Raw genomic sequence first — 22,699 nt, forward strand, 5'->3', positions numbered from 1 at the left:
ATTATTTTTCTTTTGTAAAGGGCCTAGAGTAAAAAAAAAAAGGCAAACAGATAAATTAACTTCTTTTTAGTACGTAGAATTTTACTTGGAAAAAGGGTTTAACTGCATAGTATGGTTACTAGTTAGAAAAAGGAAAAACAATTCATACAGTGAGAGCTTCTTAAACTGTGAATTAGGTTACTGAGGGAGCGTAATTTACCTGGATTTCGTTGGAATGCCAGAAACAGAAGCTTAAACTAGTAATTTTCAGGCTATAAAACAGAGGAGAAATTGAGGCCTGTATATAATTTCAATAAACACTTTGATAGGATCTATAGTTTTCCAAAGGAAAGTGGTGGCTAAGCCACAAGACCCAAAAATGGCACGTAATTCTGGATGAAGAAAACTCATTTCTGTTAAGAACAGAATCACTTTAAGGACAACAGCCAGGATTTTTGTGGTTCATTAATGTAAGTGTGTAATGTAAATGTAAAATAAGTATAAAATGTAATGCAAAATTTCTAATAAATGTAACGTAATATATGCTTTTAACTATATTGCTGACTTAGAGAAGAAAGTAACATCCTTTATAAAATTCAGTTTTTAAATGTATAAAATAGTGCCAGGGGTGGGTGAGGGGTGGTTATAAAAAAAAAAACTTGCATCTATCAAATAAAATGTGAATAACTATTTTTTTATTTCACTTTTTAATAGCAGGAATTGCTCCCCAACCTTCAAATAAATTAAAATAAATGTAAACCTGTAATTCTACAGACTTCACTTCCAATATTTTCAGTGAAGGTCACAGAAATAAGAACATATTCAGATACTTTTTTTTCTTAATGTAGGAGTATAAAAGTGCTTTTCACTGATCCTAGAAAATTGGCTCTCAGTGATAGTTTATAGTTCTTAGTTTTCCACAACTTTTTTAAACATAACTTTCTTTAAAAGCCAAATTCAAGTGACTTAGGTGGTTTTCACAGGAATATGCTCAAACATTTCAGTCCTGATGTCCAGTGGACTCCGTCGCATAGCTGGTGAGGCACCGCCACGAGAAGTTACAGCCATTCAATAAACTAAGAAGTGAGCCAAGTGGAGAGATTTTTTTTCCAAAGCCACCTACTTTGCAGAGTAAAACAATTAAAAATTTGTATGAAACGGTCTAAAAGGAAACCTTTTATTTCACTAATTTCCAATCCTGCCCTTGATATTTTCCAATTTTTAAATGCTAATTTGAAGCAATTTTACAAGTGAAAACAAACAACAGTAAAGAAGCCTTATCCTTTCATTTTGGGAAAAAGCCAAGAGAACCTTAAATTACAAGGCTAATTGTTTCGAGAAGTCCACGTCCCTTGCCTCAACTCCCCTTAGGATTCCAAATTCTAACAACATCAAGTGGTCAGTTTTCAGGAGCTCTGAGTCCTAGATGATTATTTTAATTTTCAATAGACTAACATTTAACACGTCTTTAAGGTACTGTTTTATGAAATTCTTTCCACGATCACTTTAAGAGTTCGAAAATAAAGTTGTTAGTGACAGGATTTTATTGGAGGAATTTCTGGGATCAGATTTTTAAGTTTTAATTACTTATACACAGAGTATTGTTCTCTTTCCTACTTCAAATATCTAGGCCATAACCTCTGAATTTATGAGGGTGGGAGGCTCTTCATTCTTGCTAATATGACCAATAATTTCCAATTATACCACACTTTATAACATGCACACTATACCCAATATAATGATATGTCATTTCAACGTGGCTAGCCCATGAACTTCTAAAGGTTTAATGGGATTTTGCGTATTTAGAATTTCATCATAAAGGGGCCCTTTGGAATCATTATAACATCAATCCTTTCCCATTAGAAGACTCAACTCTCCTACTAGGAAAGAACATCAGGGCACAAGGCAAAAGCTTAACCCACCCGTAGATTTTAAGCCACATCCTAATAAAAGCTGTAGCACCTGGGGAGAACATTAATAAATGGCAATGATGACATATTAAAAACTTTTTAGTGAATCGAGAGATCAATCATGCAGGCGGACAATGATTGTTATTGAGAGAAAAATTTCTCATGAGTTGAAGTAATATTTAGATCTGCACGTTTTATTCACTACTTTTGGGGAAAAGAACTATGTAATTGGGAGCAAATTAAGTACAAAATAACTCATGTTCCATTTAAGTCACAACTTTCTAACCGTAACTGTCAAGGTTGAATTAATTAGGATATTTAATACCATGGAGAGAGAAGGCTTGCTTCTAGAATTTTTTTAAGGAAAGAAGAAAAGGAATGATATGTAGCTGAAAGAGTTGATCCCCAAGCCTGCTGATAAAAACTGTCAGCCCTTATGTGTGAAGGGTTTATTTTTTTTCTTGAACAAATAGCGTGTCAGTGTTTTTAAGTCAAAAAACTCCACTGAGCCTCCATAAACCCTGATTGCATTTCTATACCTTAAAAACCTTATGTGAATGGTCCTTGATTTTTTTCTTGTTCCTCAATACATGAGGGATAAGTATATGAATACTCTTATAGTCCATTATGAATGTGATTCTAACCTGTAGGGAAGGAAATGGGGACAAAAGGAGTACCAATGAGACCCCACTGTCCTATGGATGTTAATCATCCCCAGTTGACATGTAGCTTTGAGAGCATGTGGATATGCACACCCAAACACCCACAATTAGTCCAGGGTAGAATTTGAGCTCCACCTGAGACTATATAGGTAATATTTCAAACTGATTGGCATTTCCCCCCTGTGGCCTTATGCATAATAAAGTCTTCACAACAGACTTTGGAAATCATTAAAGTCTGACTGAGGAACACATGAAAGTAGACTGTCAACGCCTGGCCACTCAGAAGCTCTCTCTCCTGGCTAGGAGATGAAACAGGTCTTTGCATTTACTTCCTCTCCTTCCTCCTTGCATGGCCCACTTCTGGCGGCACGTCCTTCCTCATTTGCAGCAGCTCCATCAGAAGGTGGTAAGGGGAAAAGAGAAAATTTAATCTGCAAACTTGACAGTCAGTCTAGGAAGAGTTTTGGTAATTGAATCTACTTGCTGAAACCAGGTTTGAGGATTATTATATTACTGCTGCTTTTCTATCCAACTCTAGTCGCCAAGGCTAGCTGAAAGTTGACTATACAAACCTCACTTTATTTAATTGACGCACCCATGAATTAAATGTACGCTGACTACAAAACATCCCATTTTAAAGGTAACATTGAAATTTGCTGCTTGAACAGACCATGTAAGTCCTTATTTTAAACAAACCAAAACCCTAATTCTTCCGTAAGAGCATAATCACCCTGCCCCCAATTTATCAGCTTTAAAGAGTTAATTTTCTGGAAGTAGCATACATCTAAAAAAAATTTCACTAAGGAAACAGTGTAAACGCCAAGAACATATGCTTTAAACTCGATCAGATGTAGTAAAGAAATATTTCAAAATTGAGAGAGAAGAGCAATACAAAAAGTCAGCATCTGGTAAGAAATACCCAAAAGAAAGAAATGATTATATTCAGTCTTTTTTTTTTTAAATGAACGTCACCTTTGTGTCACAAGTATTTTTCCTTTCCTCTCTCAGTAAGTCAGCCTGAAATCTCATTCTAAATCTATAATCAATCTTTCTTTTTTTTTTCCCCACTGTAATCCCTTAAAACTCTGGCCTATCACACACACTTTTGACACTGATGTGTGTTTTCTTCTGGATTGCCGGATTTGCTTAATGCATATGTCAAGTATCAAACTGCTTTGCATCCTTGACTAGCGGGATAAAAGACCCTATATAAAGATTTGCTCATAAAAAGAGTTAAGAAGGCAGTCTTGAGTCTTAGGAAAAGTCTACACTAACCAATTGTTAAGTGCATGAGCAAAAAATGTTAAGGACTAGAGCAATGCTTGCTGATTTTTCCACTAATATGATCGACGTATAATTAAGCAGACAGAGAAAGCTTCAAGTAACACTCCCATTCTGTGCTAGTTGGCTATTTGACATATATGAGTTATCAGCAAGGCTAAATGGCTCTCAGAGTTTAGGCCACTGGCAAAAACAAAAATGTTTATACCATTACAAATATTTAATGGAGTCCAAACTTTCAGAAAATAAATCTCCTGAGATGTGTGAACAAAGAAACAGGGCAGATACTGGTTAGCTCTTCGAATTCCAGTTACCAATTTGATATGATAACGACTCTAATTTCTAATAAGAAGAAAACTTCTATTAATCAGTGCTGATACAAACAAAAAAATAAATCCAAATTTTTAAATGTAGCAATTTTCCCCTTAGATATTTTACTGTATTTAAAAACCAGTAATAGAAAACACTTGCCAAGTTCATTTAGTCTCTGACTGAGGCTCACATATGTGATCTCCTAATTTACAGCTTGCACGTACAGATGTTCACACTTAGTAAAAGGGCTTCTTAATAGCTTTTTTTAATTAAAAGTGTGTTGATAATAGGTGTTTTAAACATATCCAAACAACACAGCTGAACTGACAAATACCTGTCTTCATGCCCTTCCACGTCTCACATCGTGGCAAGATTTTATGAGAGAGAAAAGATTATGATTCCGTAGCATGTATATAGAATAAATGTTACCCCCAAAAACCTGCAAATGAAATCTTTCATTAATTTTTCTCTCTATGATCTGTTTCCAAGTAGAAAATGTTAGATTGCTACTAGGCTTATGTAGCCGAAAGCAGAACCACACAGCCGTTGCTCGCTGCCTGCAGTTTTTTTCCTTTGCAAAACTTTGAACCCCGTCCAGCTTTGACACACTGCCTCTTCAGTTAATAACTATCAAGTTTCCCCTTGTCTCCTGTCTACTTTTCTTTGAGGCAATTGCGCACTCAGCACCCCGAGATAATAACACACATCTATAAGATAAAAGCAATGGCATTAATGTAATTGTCTGCCTCTCTCTCTTTAGCCTAATCTTTTTTTTCCTTCAGTTTTGACTGCCTGTGTGACACCTGTTTTTGTCTCCTCTGATCCTACGACAGGTTTTCCGCTGACAAGGTTTTTGCCTGACAGAGATTCTGCAGACAAGAACATAATAAAATATGAAGAACTGCTTGTCAGAGTTTCTGCCAATGCTCACATGAAATAAAGAAAAAAAATGACTTTTTTTTTTTTTTATAAGCGGCCCTGTTGATGGTCGCTTTTGGCCTGTCAGGAAAAAGACCTCCCTGGCCAATTTCTCTAAGCCAAACAGGTGTTTTCTTTTATGTTAGAGGTTGATTTGTTTTTTAATTTTTACTGATAGTGGAAAACATGAACAGCCGAAAGAGGGGGAGGGGAGAAATTCTTATCCTCAGATTTTTGCAGGCAAAGGAGTATTTGAGAATAAAAGTAGAAGATATTTCACTCAAGACCAAATCTTCTGAATAAAACAAAAATGCCAACATCTGTTAATGATCAAATAAATTTAACTTCTCTAAAATTTACTTCCTGGTAAGTTAGGCTACTAAAACCTCCCACCCACCTTTCACTTGTTTTGTTGTCTGAAGACATACAGGAATATAGCAGACTGAAGGTTGGAAGAGAGAAATGCAAGGTGTCTGCAGGCTGTGCTTACCACCCAAAAGGGGAAGGGGCTGCTGGAAAAGGGACTGGCAGTTGGCAATCAGAGACTCTCAGATACACTTCAGAGTTTCCACACACCTTTGTTCCGAGTGCTGCACGTGGGAGATGCTGCAGTGGGCATCACCACACAGAGAGGAGGAAGTGCCCTTCCTGAGCTCCCATCCTCAGAGGGATCGGCGTACACAGAAACCACCCTTCCGGTCTCAGCGAAGTGCACAGAGAGCATACCGAATGGAACACAACTGCTCCTGGGGGCGAGGGAGATCCCTCTTCCCCGATGACCAGGGCAGAGGACAGACTGGACAGGATCAATAGGGCAGCAAGAGTGAAGGCACGAAGGTTGGAAAAGAGTTCCCAGTGATGGGGGAAGCAAGGACAAGAGCCTGAGTGGTTTTCAGGATTCTTGCACCCATACTAACTCCCCTACTGGCAAACCACTTCAACCTAAGTAAGTTTCATTCTCCAAACATATTCTCTCACACCTAGAACAGCCGTGTCGAACAGAAACATAATTTGAGTCACATATGTAATTTTAATCTTTCTAGTCTCATTTAAAAAGTAAAAAGAAAAAAAAACACAATGAAACATTTTTAAAAACTTATTCTATGTAATCCAATACATCAAAAATATTATCAATATGTATAAGAACAATTCTGAATGGATATTTTATATATTTTTTTAAAGATTACATCTCCCAATCCAGTGTATACTTTATACTTACAACCGATTGCAATTTGGACTAGCCCCATTTCAAGTGCCCGGGTCCACAACTGTGGCTTCCTTATTGGTCAGCCAGTTTGAGAGCTTCCTTTGCATTGCTTGGCCATGCAAACTATCCTTTCAATTAGATGGGTTTGCGCTTACATTTAGTGTCACTTGACCATACAGCAGGCTAGGAGGCCAGGAGTAGGGATTTCCCTGGGTATCAAGGAGCAGCTCCAAGGAGAGAGGGACCTTACTACTGAGCCCCTTAAGAGATACTGCTCATGAGTCTATCCAATTGTGGCAGTTAACTCTTTAAAATACTTTCTATACAATGCTGGCTATATGCTCACTAACTAATAACAGATTAATTCAAGAAGCTTTTGAAAAGTTACAAACATCTACCCTCCTAGAAGGCAAAACCTGGTAAGGAATAGGATTCATAAACATTTTATGCCTCCCACAATACAAGTCAGAATTTCTCTGATATACCGTATTAATTTCACCCTGTGAATTCATTCTTCAATAAAGGGGTGGGAGGGGCATGGCCAAGCTTGGAAGAAGTCATCACTTATGATACAGTAGAGAAGGCAGAATGGTCGAGAGCATCCACATGATATTGCTGAGGCATACTGGGTCCCCATGACCCAGAAGAACCTTAGTGGATCTCAACAGCGCACCTGAGTAAAACAAGAGGAGCTGAGCATGCTTCATTTATAACCCCTTCAATTTGTGTTCTGCTTAACCTGGTGAACTCCAGTTAATTAAGATGTTCCTATAAACAATTAAGCTTCCTGTAGGATCGTTAGCAAGATATAAAAATTTATGATGTAATAAAGTGCAATAAAATGATAAAGTGGCTAGCCCATCAAAGCACTTCGCATACAAGAATATAGGTGTGAAAATAGGCAAAAGTAGCCTTAACACTGTCTAAAATTCATCTACTTCTGGTTTTTAGAGTTTTGACAGATAAGTACTCTTACAATTCGATTTCAACTGGTCTGCACTTCTCAAAATGTGACTTTCGGGATCCAGTGTTTCCGACTTCTGTGCAAATAAGGGCTCAAATGACATTTTAGGGGAAATAGAAGGTATGGAACCAGACTGGATTTGCTAGGGAAAACAAGTTCACCTGGGGAACACTTGGCCCCACAGCCAAAAGAACTAGTGACCTAAACTCTGTCTGGGCACTGAGGAAACCTACCCTGGAAGGGAAAGGCGGCTCACCCCACCCCCTTCCACATCCGCACCGTAAGTGAGGCTCTAGGGATTATCATTAAGTCCACTCTTGCATTTAATCCTCCTCAAAACCTCACTGTGATATTTAGGTACGTTCCTGTTAATATCTGAATTTACAGATAAAAGAACTGGGGCTTACTAACTAGACACTGACATGGGATTTGACCAGATGCCTGGCCACACCCAACTTTTAACCACTAAACTACGAAAACATGTCTGTCATGTCCTCAAGATTGAAGTTCTATTTCTGTAAGAGTCTAGCAATAAAAACAACTAACTTATTAAGTGGATTATTTTATTTAATCCTAAGAAGGACCCCACAAGCTAGGCACTACTATTATCCACATTTCACAGATGAGAAAACAGAGAGTGCGTAACTTGGCCACAGTTCTACGGATAGTAGGTGGTAGAGCCAGGATGTGAACCTAAACAGAGTTGTACTCTCACCTACTTTTCTATCATGCCTCCCATTTGTGCACCTGAAGCTTCTTCATATACTGGGGCTCAGCTCTGTAGGTTTCAACCTCAAGATCCTCCCCCAGAAACTCCTCAGCAGTGGGCCGGCCCTGTACACTTTAGAGGCCAGAATTTACCAGATGCACCTTATGTTCCAGCTGAATAAAATGGAGCTGGAAAAAAAATCTGGGAAGCTAATAGGCAGAGAGCCCAGGACTTTGAAGGGGAGGCACTGTTTGTGCTGTGATTAAAAAAAAAAAAAACTTTAGGGAGTTCAAAGCCCCATCCCAAAGGTGGGCAGGCTGAGAAACAAATCAAAGTAAGCAGCTCAGGGACACAATAAGAATATAGTTAATGCCATTAATCAAGCACCGAACCTTTGCATTTGTGAGGACGTCCTCCCTTTAAAGCATATCAGCTGTGATCAGGGAGTAACGGAGAGAAGCAGAAGAGGACACGGTGCCCTCAGGTCAAGCAAAAAGGTTCCTGTGCCAGGCAGGAAAATGGCCTTGTTTTTGCACTCTAAAGTAAAAATAAGTGGAGAAATGTTCAAGGACTTTGTGCGTGGAGAGACCAGAACCCAGCTGCCTCACCAGAGCTATGAGCTGGTTTCCCTAGGTGAAAGAGGATTTGGCAGCTAGGCAAGCCAGGTTTCAGTATGACAATCTGGAAGAACTAAGTCTACTAGAAAGCATCAGTTGTCACCTCTTCCAAACCAGTGCACCAGGGGAAGAGGACTGTGGTGTTTCTACCCACGTGTTTCTAACCAGAGCCCTAGAAGCATGACCTCCCACATCTTCCCAAACGATCATGTTCTCACTTTGCGCCACTGCAAAGCCTGCATTTACTCCCCAGTGTGGAGGAAATCAAGCCAGAACCTTTCTTACACTTTTCACTAAATCCTAAATGACCCCCTGCAACAATTCTCTCCCAAAGCAAAATTCACTCTTGTTGGAACAATCTTCAGGGCAGCAAAGGGGTCCAGGGCTTTCTCACAAGTTAATATCTGGGAGCATTACCTTCCTTTGTCAGAGGAAACTCAGCTTTACTCACCCTCCTCTCTTAATCTTGACAAATTTACAAATTATCTTATAGAAACTGCTGCTGAGTTACTCAGAATGAGCATGATGTCAGAGAACTGTCATGCTTTATTGCTTATGATGGAGGACTTCCATTTGGGGTGGGAGGGGGAGAAGACTGGGAAGAAAGAGGCTGGGGAAGGAAAGGTTACTACGACTTTAGTTATACTGGCTTTTGGACTCAAGTCAGGGAGAATATTACAGAGTTAGCAGTTGGGGATAAACTACTTTCACAGATGTTTAGACAATTCATAAGAAGAGCACAGACTGGGACAACTAATAGACATGTGACCTTTCAAGGGGTAAAATGAAAAATTACTGGTTTTGATCCGCCTTGCTTAAGTCCATATAAAGCACCAGGCTGCCAACAAATTTGAGGAATTTGTAAACAGAAAACTGAGATCTCGAGATTCTAAACGTAGGACTGTCATAAAAGATTTTTGATTATAGACTGCTCCAAACCAATGCCCCTGATTTATGCAAATGAAGCCTAACCAGGATTTTCTTTTAGGTGTACACTTGCCAGATTTAGCAAATAAAAACAGGACATTCAGCTAAATTTGCATGGTACATGCTATACTAAAAGAAATTATTTGTTGTTTACCTGAAATTAAAATTTAATGAGATGTCTTATATTTTCTTTTCTTTTATTAAGGTATAACTGACATACAACATTGTATTCGTTTTAGTGTACAACATATCCTATATTTTCAATTTGGGTATGGGTCTCTATAAATACCTCTGTTCTGATAAGACATATCAAGTAAGGAGCTGAGAATTCAAATTCAATGACGCTGAGAAAAAAAGAGAAAAATTACTTCCAGTGAATTATAAAAAAGAACGGTTTGAAATTAATGGATTATATGAATATTAAGTCTTACACTACATTAAACCATAAAACTGGTTGGTATCTGACACTAAATTAACTTTATGCTGCTCACCATTTCCTGTGGCACAGAACTGAAGAACCAAAGGATCCTTGGCACAGTACTTTACATATGATGTATGTTTAATAAATACCTATTCATTGATGATCCACATGATGCAGGCCAAGTCTGCTCATTGACATGAAAAAAATCTGAACAGTGTGGATACTGGCAAGAAAGCAGCTGGCTTGATGAACAAATAATGAAAGTAATAAAGTGGGACTATCTCTTCCTTGAATGAACTGCAAGTAGTAAAGAGAAATCACATTTATAGAACATAATAAAGAAAATGTCTCAAGAACTCCAGTGCAACAAGCATTCTCACAAGCAGACCTCAGCCAAAGGAATTAACTAGCGTTAATTCAGATTGCTTGGAAATGAATGAAAATTCTAACATTCATGAAGCTTGGTGGAATGGCACATCCTTTCGGTGTAAAGTCAAAGTATTCTATAAAGAAAATAATTTGTACTGAGAAAGCTGCTGTGGGGTTCATTAAGCTATGGGATACATTTTTTATTCATCACCTTCATATCCTTGGCCAAATGCTTACTAGACACACAAAGAAACAGTGAAATTTTTTTTAAAAGTAATTTTAACAAATGGGCTTCATCAGAAGTAAAAATTACTCATCTAGTAAAGGAAATAAATTACCTTTCTAAAATCTTCCCACCTCTTTTATCGACAGACAAATCAAATATACCCCATCACGAAAAAAAACCCAATTTTCCAATTATCTTGGATTATCATTAAATATTTCCTAGAATCATTTAGAATATAGTTTACTTTTTAAAAATTTTTACTACTTTATTTATATTAATTTAGCAGTTTAGAAATAAAGTCTTCATCTAGACTAGGCACTTTAAAACTAATTTGCAAATAATAAATAATAAAAATGGTCTGGTACAATAGTTCTCAACCTTTACACCATGTCGCCAGTTTTTCCCAAAGACAACGAAGTCCTAGGGGTAAGACTTCTCATTAGAAGCAGCTTCCTCAAAGGAGAATGATGAATAGGGAGCAGTGTTCCTCCCACCCCCCACCCTTACCTACCACTGGGTATATAGTGGTAATACTTGCTAATTTCTAAGACTATGCGAAATCTTTGGTGGAAGCTTCAATTCTGCGTATGTTAGAATTATTACTTTAGTGTGGTGCAAAAGGCTCAAAATGCAACAATTTCTACCAACATAAGCACTTATGTCACTAGAAAAGAAGCCCATTACTGCTCTTATCCTGATAACTCATTTTGGCACTTCCGAACCAAGAAGAATTAAAACTTGCAGGAAATGTTTTTTGTCTTTTTTTCCCCCAAGACTCACTCTGATCATTTTAGGTGAATGAGAAAAAAGCAAAGAAAAGATAATGCAAACAGATAAAATATAGTTGCTAAATGAATCAAGTGGCAGCATGGCGGAGGGCTTTATCCAAGGACTCAGAACAGAAATATGACAAAATTAGAAACTGGGTTATACACTATGGACATGGACATCCTATACCAAAAAAAGGTTGTTTTAAAGTTAAATTCAATAAAGCCCTGTTTTCTAGTATCACAGTGAAAGAGCTGAAATTCCTTAATGGGGAAAAAGGGAAGGAAATCCTTTATTAATTCAGTGGGAAATACCCATTTGTAGTCAAGGAACCGTTTTTGTTTTTCTCCCTGCCTTAACTCAGTGGTGCTAAAGATTTCAAGGAAATAATTTGTGAAAGCACCACAACCCAATGAGTAATTTCACAACTCAGGTGTTACAGTATGATGAATTAATCACTCACTCCTTTAATTTTCTAAAACTTCTTTCTCAAGATTTTTATAAAGCAGCTAATGTCAATAATTCAAGCAGATTTAAGAAGCAATCTGGAAGGCAATGAAACGAGTGAGTGTGTGTATATATATATATATACACATATGATATATAATGATCCATGAAATCCAACATCTTATGAAGAAACTGAAGATGCTGCTAACAAAGAAGACATAGGAAGACATTTATTCAAAAGAAGCCAACAAATTTCTAAAAATTCTTTCTGTAGGTAACACCTGATTTGTGCATTTGGTTATTTTTTAGCAGCAAACATGAAACTTTTTTTTTAAAAAAGAAAGATTGGCACCTGAGCTAACATCTGTTGCCAATCTTCTTTTTCTTCCTTCTTCTTCTTCTTCTCCCCAAAGACCCCCAGTACATACTTGTATGTTCTAGTTGTGAGTGCCTCTGGTTGTGCTATGTGGGACGCCACCTCAGCATGGCCTGATGAGTGGTACCATGCCCATGCCCGGGATGTGAACCGGCGAAATCCTGGGCCACCAGGGCAGAGCGCATGAACTTAACCACTCGGCCACGGGTGGTCCCTGAAAAATTTTTTTAACAGCACAATAAATAGGTGGAGTGTGTTCACTGCTATGACGAAACACTTCTGCGAGATGTATCTCAGTAGTTGTACGGCTGTTCCATCCACTTTCAGAGAAAAATCACACACTAGAAAAAACAAGTTACTTCCTCTTTGTTCTATACATGGGACATCGTACTATGTAAGGCGGCCAGGAAGACGGCTGTGTCTCACCTCTGAGCTAAAATACTTGGAGACATGATTTCAGGGCTTCTGTGCAGGGGGAGAGAATGAAGCAACTGGTTGAAATGCTAAGGGCAAAAGGAGTGGGCGCTCTCATCCCAAGGCCAACTCAAAAGCTAGAAGCCACCCCCTCACTGTCACATTTGCCCTAACGAACAGGGGAAGAATGGGATTTGTCTAACTGCGTGTACATATTTTGAATTGCATACACATATATCTCTGTTGTGGCGGAAAAGAGAGGTCAAGGTGATAACGGTGGTGAGGGAAAGTTACATCTGAGAAACTCCAAAATTAATATCCCAGAATCACAGAATTTCTAATGACACAGTAGGAAAAGCACAGCTTGGTGTAACAGAAATACCTTATTCAAGTTTGGTGAAAAATCACATCCTTCAGAAAGCTTTAGAAACAACCATTGGCCAAGAATAATTTATGTTGTTCGAAAAGGAAGAAATATTGCCTTTTTCCCCCATTACACTACTAATGTAATATACATGTGGAAGTTGGACAGATAAAACAAACTGGTGACACAGTAAACTTTTATACTCACAAGGCTACCACAGTAGATATATGATGGTAACACAAGATGGCTTTGGAAAAACTGTGAGTAAATGAAAAGTCCTTTGTTTAATGATTGACTCGCCTTTATTGCTCATTCATTGTCCAGTTTGTTACTTTTTTACACGTATTATTTACTTTAAAGGTTTCGTATATTTTATCTTTAATTTTCACAATAATCCTGGCAAAGTAGGTATTATTATTCCTATATCACAGATAAGAAAACTGAGATGCAGAGAGTTGAGCTACCTGCCAGTGAAGGTGCAGAGCTGGGATTTGAACCCAAGCCGCCTTCATGATTCTTGACGGACTTGGGACATCAGCTCTGTTCCTATTACCTAGCAAAGCCAGTACTACTCCAGGGAAAGAAGAATATTTAGGAAGTGCTATGGGCTGAATAGTGCACCCCCCCCCCCCAATTCATATCTGGAAGCCTTTACCCCAGTCCTTCAGAAGGTGATTGTATTTGGCGAGACGGCCTTTAAAGAGGTGATTAAGTTAAACTAAGGCCTTGAGGGTGGGTCCTAATCCACTCTGACTGGTATTCTTGTAAGAAGAGGAAATCTGGATGCACAGACACACCAGGGGCGTGCGCCCACAGAGGAAAGACCATTTGAGGCCACAGCGAGAGGGCGGTCACCTGCAAGCCAGGAAGAGAGTCCTCAGAATGAAACGAACCTTCACGACTGACACCCTCACTTTGGACTTCCAGCCTCCAGAACCGTGAGAAAATGAATTTCTGATGTTCCAAGCCACCCGGGCTAGGGTATTTTGTTATGGCAGCCCTGGCAAACTAACATAGGAAGAGAGAAGAAATTGTCCAATGTAGTACCATATAAACACAAATGGTCAAAGTAACGGCAGCTCATCCATTGTTCACAACTGCACTGAGAGTTGTTAAAGATTTTGGCTGTGCTGATGTAGCAGAAAAGAGTTCCATTCCTGGGGGCACCAAGGGACTGTGGCTATGTCTGCCAGGCACACCCCTTCCAGTGTGTTCCCCTCATACGACTGTATCTACCTCTTCTCTCTCACAGAAACATGGCTGACATGTCCTCACAATGCCAGATACACGCCCTAACAAGCAAGGTACATGATAAATTAAAAGCATTTCACGGCACGGCCCGGTGCTGCTACCTCAGATCTTGCTAGAATAACATGACATTTATAAAAATACAACCCACTGGATATTTGGCACTGCTTGGGAATGAAGAATATGTCCACTTAAGAGCCAATACCCCAGGCTGTCAAAAAAATCTCAAGCCAGGATTTCTTTTATAAACATTACCTATCTTTTAAAATTCTACAGTCTAGGAAGTGAAGAAAATGTCTCTGCTCCTTTCCAAGTCTCCTTTCGCCTAAATGTAAAAAACATAAACCATACCTAAGAACATGTTAAATGCTCGGTCAAGGCACACTGACTGAACAGCTCTGCGCATCTGGCAGAAAGCCTCAACACTTCCAGCCTTCGCCCTGGGTCACCCTCGCCCCTGACACACACCTATACAGAGCCCACACTCCCCACCAGCACCGGCCACCTCCAATCCCAACGCACACTGAAAGGGGGTATTTACAGATTATTTTTTCAGATACCAGCCAAATAATGTTCCCGTTCAGTCTCTTACCCACCTTAGACCATACAAAATTTAACATCTGGGAGGATAAATGCAGCCCCTAACGCATATGACAAGGGTGAGCAGTCATCAAGGAGTTCTCCTCAAGCAAAGAGGATTTGCCAGCTTCCCTCTGAGGTCCAAGCCCTGAAAGGCCAACTGTGGTATGTTTGAGTTTCCATCGGGCCTGGTGCTGGCTGGCTGCGGCTATGTTCAGTCAGAACCCCACAGCCCAACTGTCCTATAAACATCTCGCCCTTCTGCCGAGAGCGGCTCGCCCAGCCTCACTTCTTGGAGCAGAGAATATGCTATTTGCGAGCTGCAGGCTGAATGTTAACTAACACTTGGAGCACAGCTGACCCCTCTCTTCGCCAGGCCAGTGACTGCTCTGAAAAAATACGCACATTCACATGAACATAACGAGAACGGGAAGAAAAGTCCAGATTTTCCTCACCATGTGCCACCCAGCCATGTTTACACTGATCGCAAGTCCTCAGGTTAATCTTCCCCGGCTGAAAACACTCACATGTGCAGTTTACCAGTGTGCAACGGATGGCCTGAAAAATAAAGGAGGGAAAAAAATGATCAGCCTCTGTTCAAAGGTACTATATTTCTTCACTATTTTAATAAATAATATCACTGCCATTTTTAAAGGCTTTATGTTGATAGGGGCCCGGAGAGTTTTAAAAATAAATTTTGAAACCATCAAAATCTCTTACAAAAAAAGTGTAAGAAAAAAACCCTCGTTCACAAATAGAATGTCTCATGTTATTTATATGTAACCTTGAAATTAGAAACGTAGACCGAGCAGAGTAAGAATAAAGGATTACATATTCTAAAAGATGCTGGACATCAGAGATCCAAGAGAGAAAAAAGTATTGCTGCTACTATATATTTCCACTTAAGTTTATCCACTTGGCAATAATGCAAAAAGCATATATTCTAATAGAATAATGTTCAAGTGGAATGTTGGTGAAAGTAAAATATGACATATAAATATTATTATTAGAATATTACTTTTCTTCTGCTGAGTTTCATTTAAATGCTTTGTTAATCTTTCAGATACATTTTGAGAGACACTCCCGTTGGCCCAGCATCCTGCTGGTATTATTTATCACTTCCCAATTCCTTGGTTTTTTCCCCCTTGATTTATTAATTCTATTTTCGTTCGTATTTTCAAAAATACAAAACAACCTTCCTTTCATTTTAACGATGATATAAGAAAATGAGTTTAAATTTGTTTTTAGATCAGATGTAGAATAGGAAAACCCATTTATGTGAACATTTTATATCTGGAACAATCCAACCGTATCTTAAAAAACTGGAAAACACACTCAAAAATCTTTCGTTTCTTTACAAGTACTTTAAAAAACTGTCTCACCAGTTTATATTATAAAGCGAATCCATAGGAAATCAGCATAAATGAAGTGTAACTTTTTATGGATAAAAACCTATGCTTAAGAATTGTGCTAAACCTGACCTATGCTCCTAGACTATAGTTAATAAATTTATCTCATACATTTACTTCTAATTTGCATGGAAATTCTGAACACTGAAGGGGATTTAGTCCGATCATTCACAGATTAACAATCTACCGTAACTACCTGAACTGCCAGGAAAAGATCTCTCTACAGCTTTAGTCCCCATCAATGACTACTGATGTGGGGAAGGGTGGGTGGAGGGGGAGGCCTGGGGGCTACCTGCAACTGCCATTCCACGCCTGAGAGCTACGCTCGCTCACAGCGCTCCAGATGCTCATATTCCTGGAACCATTTGGATTTTTATATAAACTGTCTCATTTGTAACAGACGGTATTTTAGATATTGTTAACATGGTTGGGCAAAATTCCATTTACAGAGAATAAGACTGAACAGGCTTTTACTGTGCCCTATGCTTTGGATCAGTCAAGTTTAAAATATTTCTCTTTCGTGAACGAACATTAAATCCACAGGTCCCTATTCCGTTTCCGATTAGAGTCCTCACTGTGGATTCCTTTCCTACTTCAGCTCCATCCCTAATTTGCTCCTCTATTACCACTAGAGAAATACTCAATTGTATAACCCGCCTGATATTTCAGGGTCTCTCTTCCAATGTCAACAGTCCAACTAGATATTAGGTAGGTTGTAAAACTCTGCTGTATGTATTAATGATTAAAGGAATCAGTAATAAGAAATAAAGACACCAGAGGAAATGCTGACTACATAAGAATAATATATGTATTTGTAGGTTATAAGGGGAAATATTTCTTCCCAAATTTCTTATTTCAACTTCAATAATTTACTGACTGAGCAACAGATCAGATCATCCCAGGTTAGATATAAGTCTTTAAATAACACGTTCATTAGTTAATAAACTCGCAACTTGATTGTACTATGCTCAGAAAACACCAAAACAGTTTAGAGGGCAAAGTTTCTACTAAAAACAAGGCACTTTACAAACTATCCAATTACAAATTCAGATACGGCAACCACGTTGACATTAAAATATTCATACTATCTGAAGTGTGATAATAAAAGCTTTCATAAATACTAAAAAAAACAAAAAAGCAAAAATTCTACTTTACTGAAATTAAGAGATGACCAATAAAAAGAGATGGTCTCTCAAGGACTATATGTTAACTCTGGCACAAAAGACTTTTTAAATCATTAATTTGATAATATTTAATTATTTTATGAAAATAGCCTGATTTTGCCTCACGTTTATAGCACACTTTTGTCAACTTTAATTATAGCTATATTCAGGACCAGAAGAAATTCAGACTGTAAATTTGCTCTGTTTTTATGTATATTTATTTATTCACTGGTTGAATCATTCGTTCACTTTACTCTGAACTAGTTTATGATTCAAATATTTTCTCTTCCTAAATAACTTTTATACATCTGGCACATTTGGGAATTCAAATTTTCAGATCATCATCCTTTTTTATGAATTCTACTCTTTTTGTACCTAAACATATAAACATTGGAACACCTCAACTCCTTTTATATATAAACACTTAAGAACTGGAATATCCATTTTGTGCTGCTATGAATTCCAGAAGGTCTATTTGTTTTAAATTCAGATTTATATAGACTACAATGGTTCCTTAAGGGAATTATATATATTTAAACAATATGGTCTAAATAAATATTTTGAGTAAGAGACTATTGTGGCTTCAAAGGAAGTTTTATTCTAAATAACATTTTTGAAACAGCATACAACTTTGACATACTATTTATTCACAACAAAATAGAACCAATGTGATCACTTGCCAACTCACCCACACTTTAAAAAACTAAATTATCATAAAACTATCAAAGCCAGTTAAGCCTCAAAAATGTACATGCTTTACAAGGAGACAGTTAGGAAGAGAAGAAATGGATAAACGTTCATTTTTGTGAGCACACTCATTTTTTCCTTCATTCAGCTGATGTATGAGGGGCTATCCACTCAATGCTGGGCACTCTGACCTACAGAAAAAGCCAGAGATGATGATGAAGGGGCAGAAAGGGGACACCAGGAAAACAGCAGACAGTTTAGTCAGATTGTTCCCACTTGTCTACGCTGGGATCCTTAATGCACATCAAGCTAGCAACCCCACCACGCTGCAGGACCCCAACTCATCCAGAGCTCCCTGTAACTCTTTCCTCCATCCTTACATGACCAGTTTTCCTAACTCCCCACGAACAATAATACAAATTTTCTTAAGCCTGCACTTATTAAAAGTAATTATTCCTTCTGCTTACCTTTACCACGGATTTCTTGCAAGAAAAATCCATGCACCCAGTACCTACTGCTTCTACTTCCTTACCACCACCTACATTTTAATTTTGCAATCTAGATTCTGCCCCACATGTTCCTAAAACTGCTTTTCTCCAAGAGGAATGTTCTCATCACATCTGGCCCCTTTTTCTAGTCTCCTTGTCCTCTCAACCTCGATGCAGCTTGCATCACTAACTCGCCTTCATTCCAGGGCTGTAGAGACCAACTATCCTAGTTTTTCTGGCAGCAACTTCTCACTCACTCTCCACTGTAAATAAATACAGGTGTTTCCCACGGTCAGGCTCTTCGTTCTTTAATTTGGCAACTTCAACCCCTCCTATAGCTTCAAATAACATCACTATGCAAAAACCATCACTTTGGAGCCTAGCGCTGTGTTAAGAGGCAGGAAATGGATGGCAGGGTCCCCATGCTCAAAGACTGGACACAGTTTGTGGGCAAGTAGTTTAGAGATCCTAAGGACAGAAGCAATCCCTTAAACAGGTTTGAGAAGCACCATCTCTCCCTTTTTATTCCTCTGTCTTTGCTTCTACCAAAGGTAGCATTTTTTATTTATCTATTAACAGTAAATTATTACCTGTTACTATTAACAATAACTAGATTTACTGGGTATTTGCGATTTTCCACATACTGTGCTAAAAACTTTACAAATATTAGCTCTCTTAATCCTCAGAAAATATCATGAGGCTGGTACTATTATTACCTTTATTTTGCAAACAAGGAAACTAAGGTAGAGACTATTAAGTATCTTACCTAAAGCCACGCAACTAGTCAAGTCACAGGAACCAGATGTAGGTCTGTGTAAGCTCTCAATCCCTCTGGCTGAGAATCTGCAGTTACAATCCCATTCACAGCTAGGCAGTCATGGGGCAGAGCCTCCCTACCTGCCTGCCATCCAGCCCCGACTGGGTACTACAAACTCCTGCACATCCGTCAGATTGCAACTCAAATACTGCTTCCATTCCCCAGGGCAGATGCCCTCATCTCCTAATCAAGGCAAGTTACCCACCGGTCTTCTGTTTCACCAGGGATCTTGCTGTCACAGCACTTATCACAGTTACCAATATTGTATTTACCTATAATTTATCTATAATTGATTATAGATAAATATAGTATTAAATATACACATCTGTGTGATTATCTGATTAAGGTTCATCTTTCCCTTGAGGGCACAGCATGTCTGTTGGGCTTACAATGTAATAGGTACTCAAAAGGCACTTGAAGAAACAGGATCCTCTGAGCCTCTCTCTTCATCTGTACAATGATGGTAACAATAACACCACTAGAGTGTCAAACGACTTAAATGAAACAATGAATATAAAGCATGGGGAACTGTGTATGACCTCAAAAAACTTTCCAAATATTATATTTGAATTATTTTTTTCTTACGTTTCTTCCCACTGTATTAAGTTTTTCCAATGCCTTGTAAAATGCTTAACACATATTTAGTGTTAATGAATAAATGAACACTTTGACATACATGATGCCATATTATTCATAATACAATCCTCTAAGGTGGGCACCACAGGGCTTACTATTTCTAATACTGAGGTTCAGAAATGTTTATATGGGTGTTACATAGTTCTTAAATGATAGGGTGGATTTCCCAATTATTAATCCATTTATTTCTATTACTTCTAGAAAAAGGAAGAAAACATAAAGTTAAAACCAGTAAATTATAAATACTCACGTTCAAAAGCATATTTAAAATACATGAAGTAGGCCAATTTAGTATAAAAATACTTAATCAAGGTTTGGTCAATAACACTTTTATACTTGAATATTAAATAAGAGGGCATTTTAAAGTATCCTGGATGAGTTCCAAAGCCCTATTCAAATAATAGATTCTGTTATCACTAAAACTGAAGCCTCTTTAGCTTTAATATACTCCTAGCTGGCTCGAACTGCACATACGTATATGTGAACTGAACATTAGTCTTCTCACCAAATGACGTTTCTCAAGAAAGCAAAGATTGTTGCTTCAGCTACTATTCAGTGTACCTCACAAAAGAACTAGACACAAGGCTAATTAATAAATCTCTTATTAGCTCTTCCGTGTTTGGAAAACTTACACAAGTTACCCGACACAAAATAACAAAAGGCAATATAAAACCATAAGGCAAATAGAAACATAAAACACATGTTCTGAAGAAGCAATCACAGAAGGAGAATGAAAAAAAAACCCTCTAAAAATAAAACCAATTTCAGTTCTGGGTTTTGTCTTTCCACAAAAAAACTTTGCAGGGAGCTCCCTTCAAGTGATTATTAACCCTGGCCAAATCTCCCATATATAACTAAAAATCCCTAAATCCACTTTCTCCTTGTTCATTTCTAGGGAGGATACCAAGATTTACAACTTGGATTATGAAATTTTATTTGAATCATTTTTAAATGTTTAATAGTTAAGTACATCACTACACTGAAGCTAAATTATAGAAAAAGCTAATTATTAATATAGCATCCATTCTGTTCCACCAGTTTCTACTGTAAACTTAGGCAGGACAATCTAGGTATATAAATTAATGAATATCAGTAGCAAGATTCACCATTTTTATTTATTGTTCATTTCTAAACATAAAAGCCCCAGAAGGAAAGGTATGCATGGTGGCAAAGGTCAAATGAATCTTTTTACTGGGTAGGAAAATTGTCCTTCAAAGACTTCTATCTCTAAAAAAAATAAAAATAATCTGTAATAAATCTGGAAACTAATTATTCCAGAATTGTCACAGAAAACACTGCAGTGATTACAAAGGAACAGCCACTACGCATTATGCATGAAGAGAGTGATCTTGTACATGACCCAAGAGATCCACAGAGATTAACAGGACTTCACACACATTTACACATCTTGTGGATAAGAACCTAAGACAGCACTTCAAGCACTTCCACAAAAATTCTAAGGAACTCACACAACAGTAATGGTGATTAAGTCAGGAAAGAGCTCCCTGTAAAATTTTCAGAACAGTTTTTTCCCTTCCACTTTCACAAGGCTGACACATAAAACTAACTGAAAAGAAACAACCTCCCGAAGAAGTACTTTGAGTTTTAAGCTAAGACTTGGAAAATCTATATAACATTGCCTTTGGAGGAGAACTTAGCAATGAAGCTTGAGCAAAGAAATTTCATTTTTTGCATAGTGGACAACTTCTGAGCTTACTTAGGATCAACGTGAACTGCATGAGAAATTTACATTTGCTTGATTACAAAACTCACAAGAGGTATATCCAGCTGTTGTGCTGCAGGATTTTGCAATTCGGTATCAAAACAAGACAGGAAGATGGGAGATGTACAGAAGTAAAGCATTGATCAAAAGACCCACAGTTTTAAATATTCTACAAAGAAGTTTTATAAGAACCTAATAGGTCCTATCTAACTCTGACCATGAGACTATTAATATAAATCTATAGTTGTAGGTAAGGAGGGTATGTTTTCCGTATTTATATAAAGGAACATATAAATCTGAGTTTGAATGGGTAATGTTTAGAGTTCACAAGAAGTGATTAGCAGTGACTATAACATGTACTGCAAAAGTTAAGGGCCCAGAGAGTGTTAAACTGCAATGGAAATGTCACTATTCATGACAATAATAACAGTAAATGAGAAGCAATGATGTTATTCTGTCTGCTTAACAAAACCCACTCAAAAATTCACACAATGGGAGATTTTAGCAAAAGTATAAATCTTATTTGGTGGTAAGATAAATTGGGAATCGAAAAATTAATTAACCCTTCAATGAAAGATTCCTTAAAATTTGTCTAATTGTTTTTAATGTCATATGAAGAAATAGCAGCCTCATAAAAATGATCATTTTGTTGTACCAATGTGCTCTGAATTTTCTTGATGTCTTTTCAAGAATTAGATCCTGTGGTTGAGTCAGAAGATTCGAAAAGACACGGTCAATCCAAACGCACCACAAGGGCCAGATGCCATTGATGTAAACAGTGGACAACATGGTCAAGATGAAGAGCTGGGCAATTCAAAGATGGTCAAATTTCAACAGAACACTATGAGAATAAAATTACTCACCAAGAAAATACATCTACACATCCAAAATGACTGATTCACTGGGAAAAGGTGGCATTTGAATACCATTTACTGTTAAAAATCAAAAGATTTAAATCCTTATTTTGAGATTCTCTTAAAACGTCCAATCCCTCCATCAAATGGTGACTAGATAAACAAAATATGGTGTATCCATATAATGGAATATTACTTGGCCATAAAAAGGAATGAATTATTGA

The 22,699-nt window shown here is 37.8% G+C and overlaps 1 protein-coding gene across 14 annotated transcripts in view; it reads right to left on the minus strand.

Annotated features, from left to right (window-relative positions):
- BNC2 (basonuclin 2) overlaps nucleotides 1-22,699 on the minus strand; it is a 423,941-nt gene that overhangs the window by 140,523 nt on the left and 260,719 nt on the right. For 13 of the 14 annotated variants that reach the window (XM_046664181.1, XM_046664177.1, XM_046664178.1 and 10 more), the window contains one exon: nucleotides 15,154-15,256. In XM_046664181.1, the coding sequence (XP_046520137.1) occupies nucleotides 15,154-15,256 (103 nt within the window). Of the gene's footprint in view, nucleotides 1-15,153; nucleotides 15,257-18,424; nucleotides 18,469-22,699 lie in introns of those variants that run through there. The other variant, XM_046664180.1, reaches the window with a different exon arrangement.

The sequence above is a fragment of the Equus quagga genome, chromosome 6 (genome assembly GCF_021613505.1).
Source record: "Equus quagga isolate Etosha38 chromosome 6, UCLA_HA_Equagga_1.0, whole genome shotgun sequence".
NCBI lineage: Eukaryota > Metazoa > Chordata > Mammalia > Perissodactyla > Equidae > Equus > Equus quagga.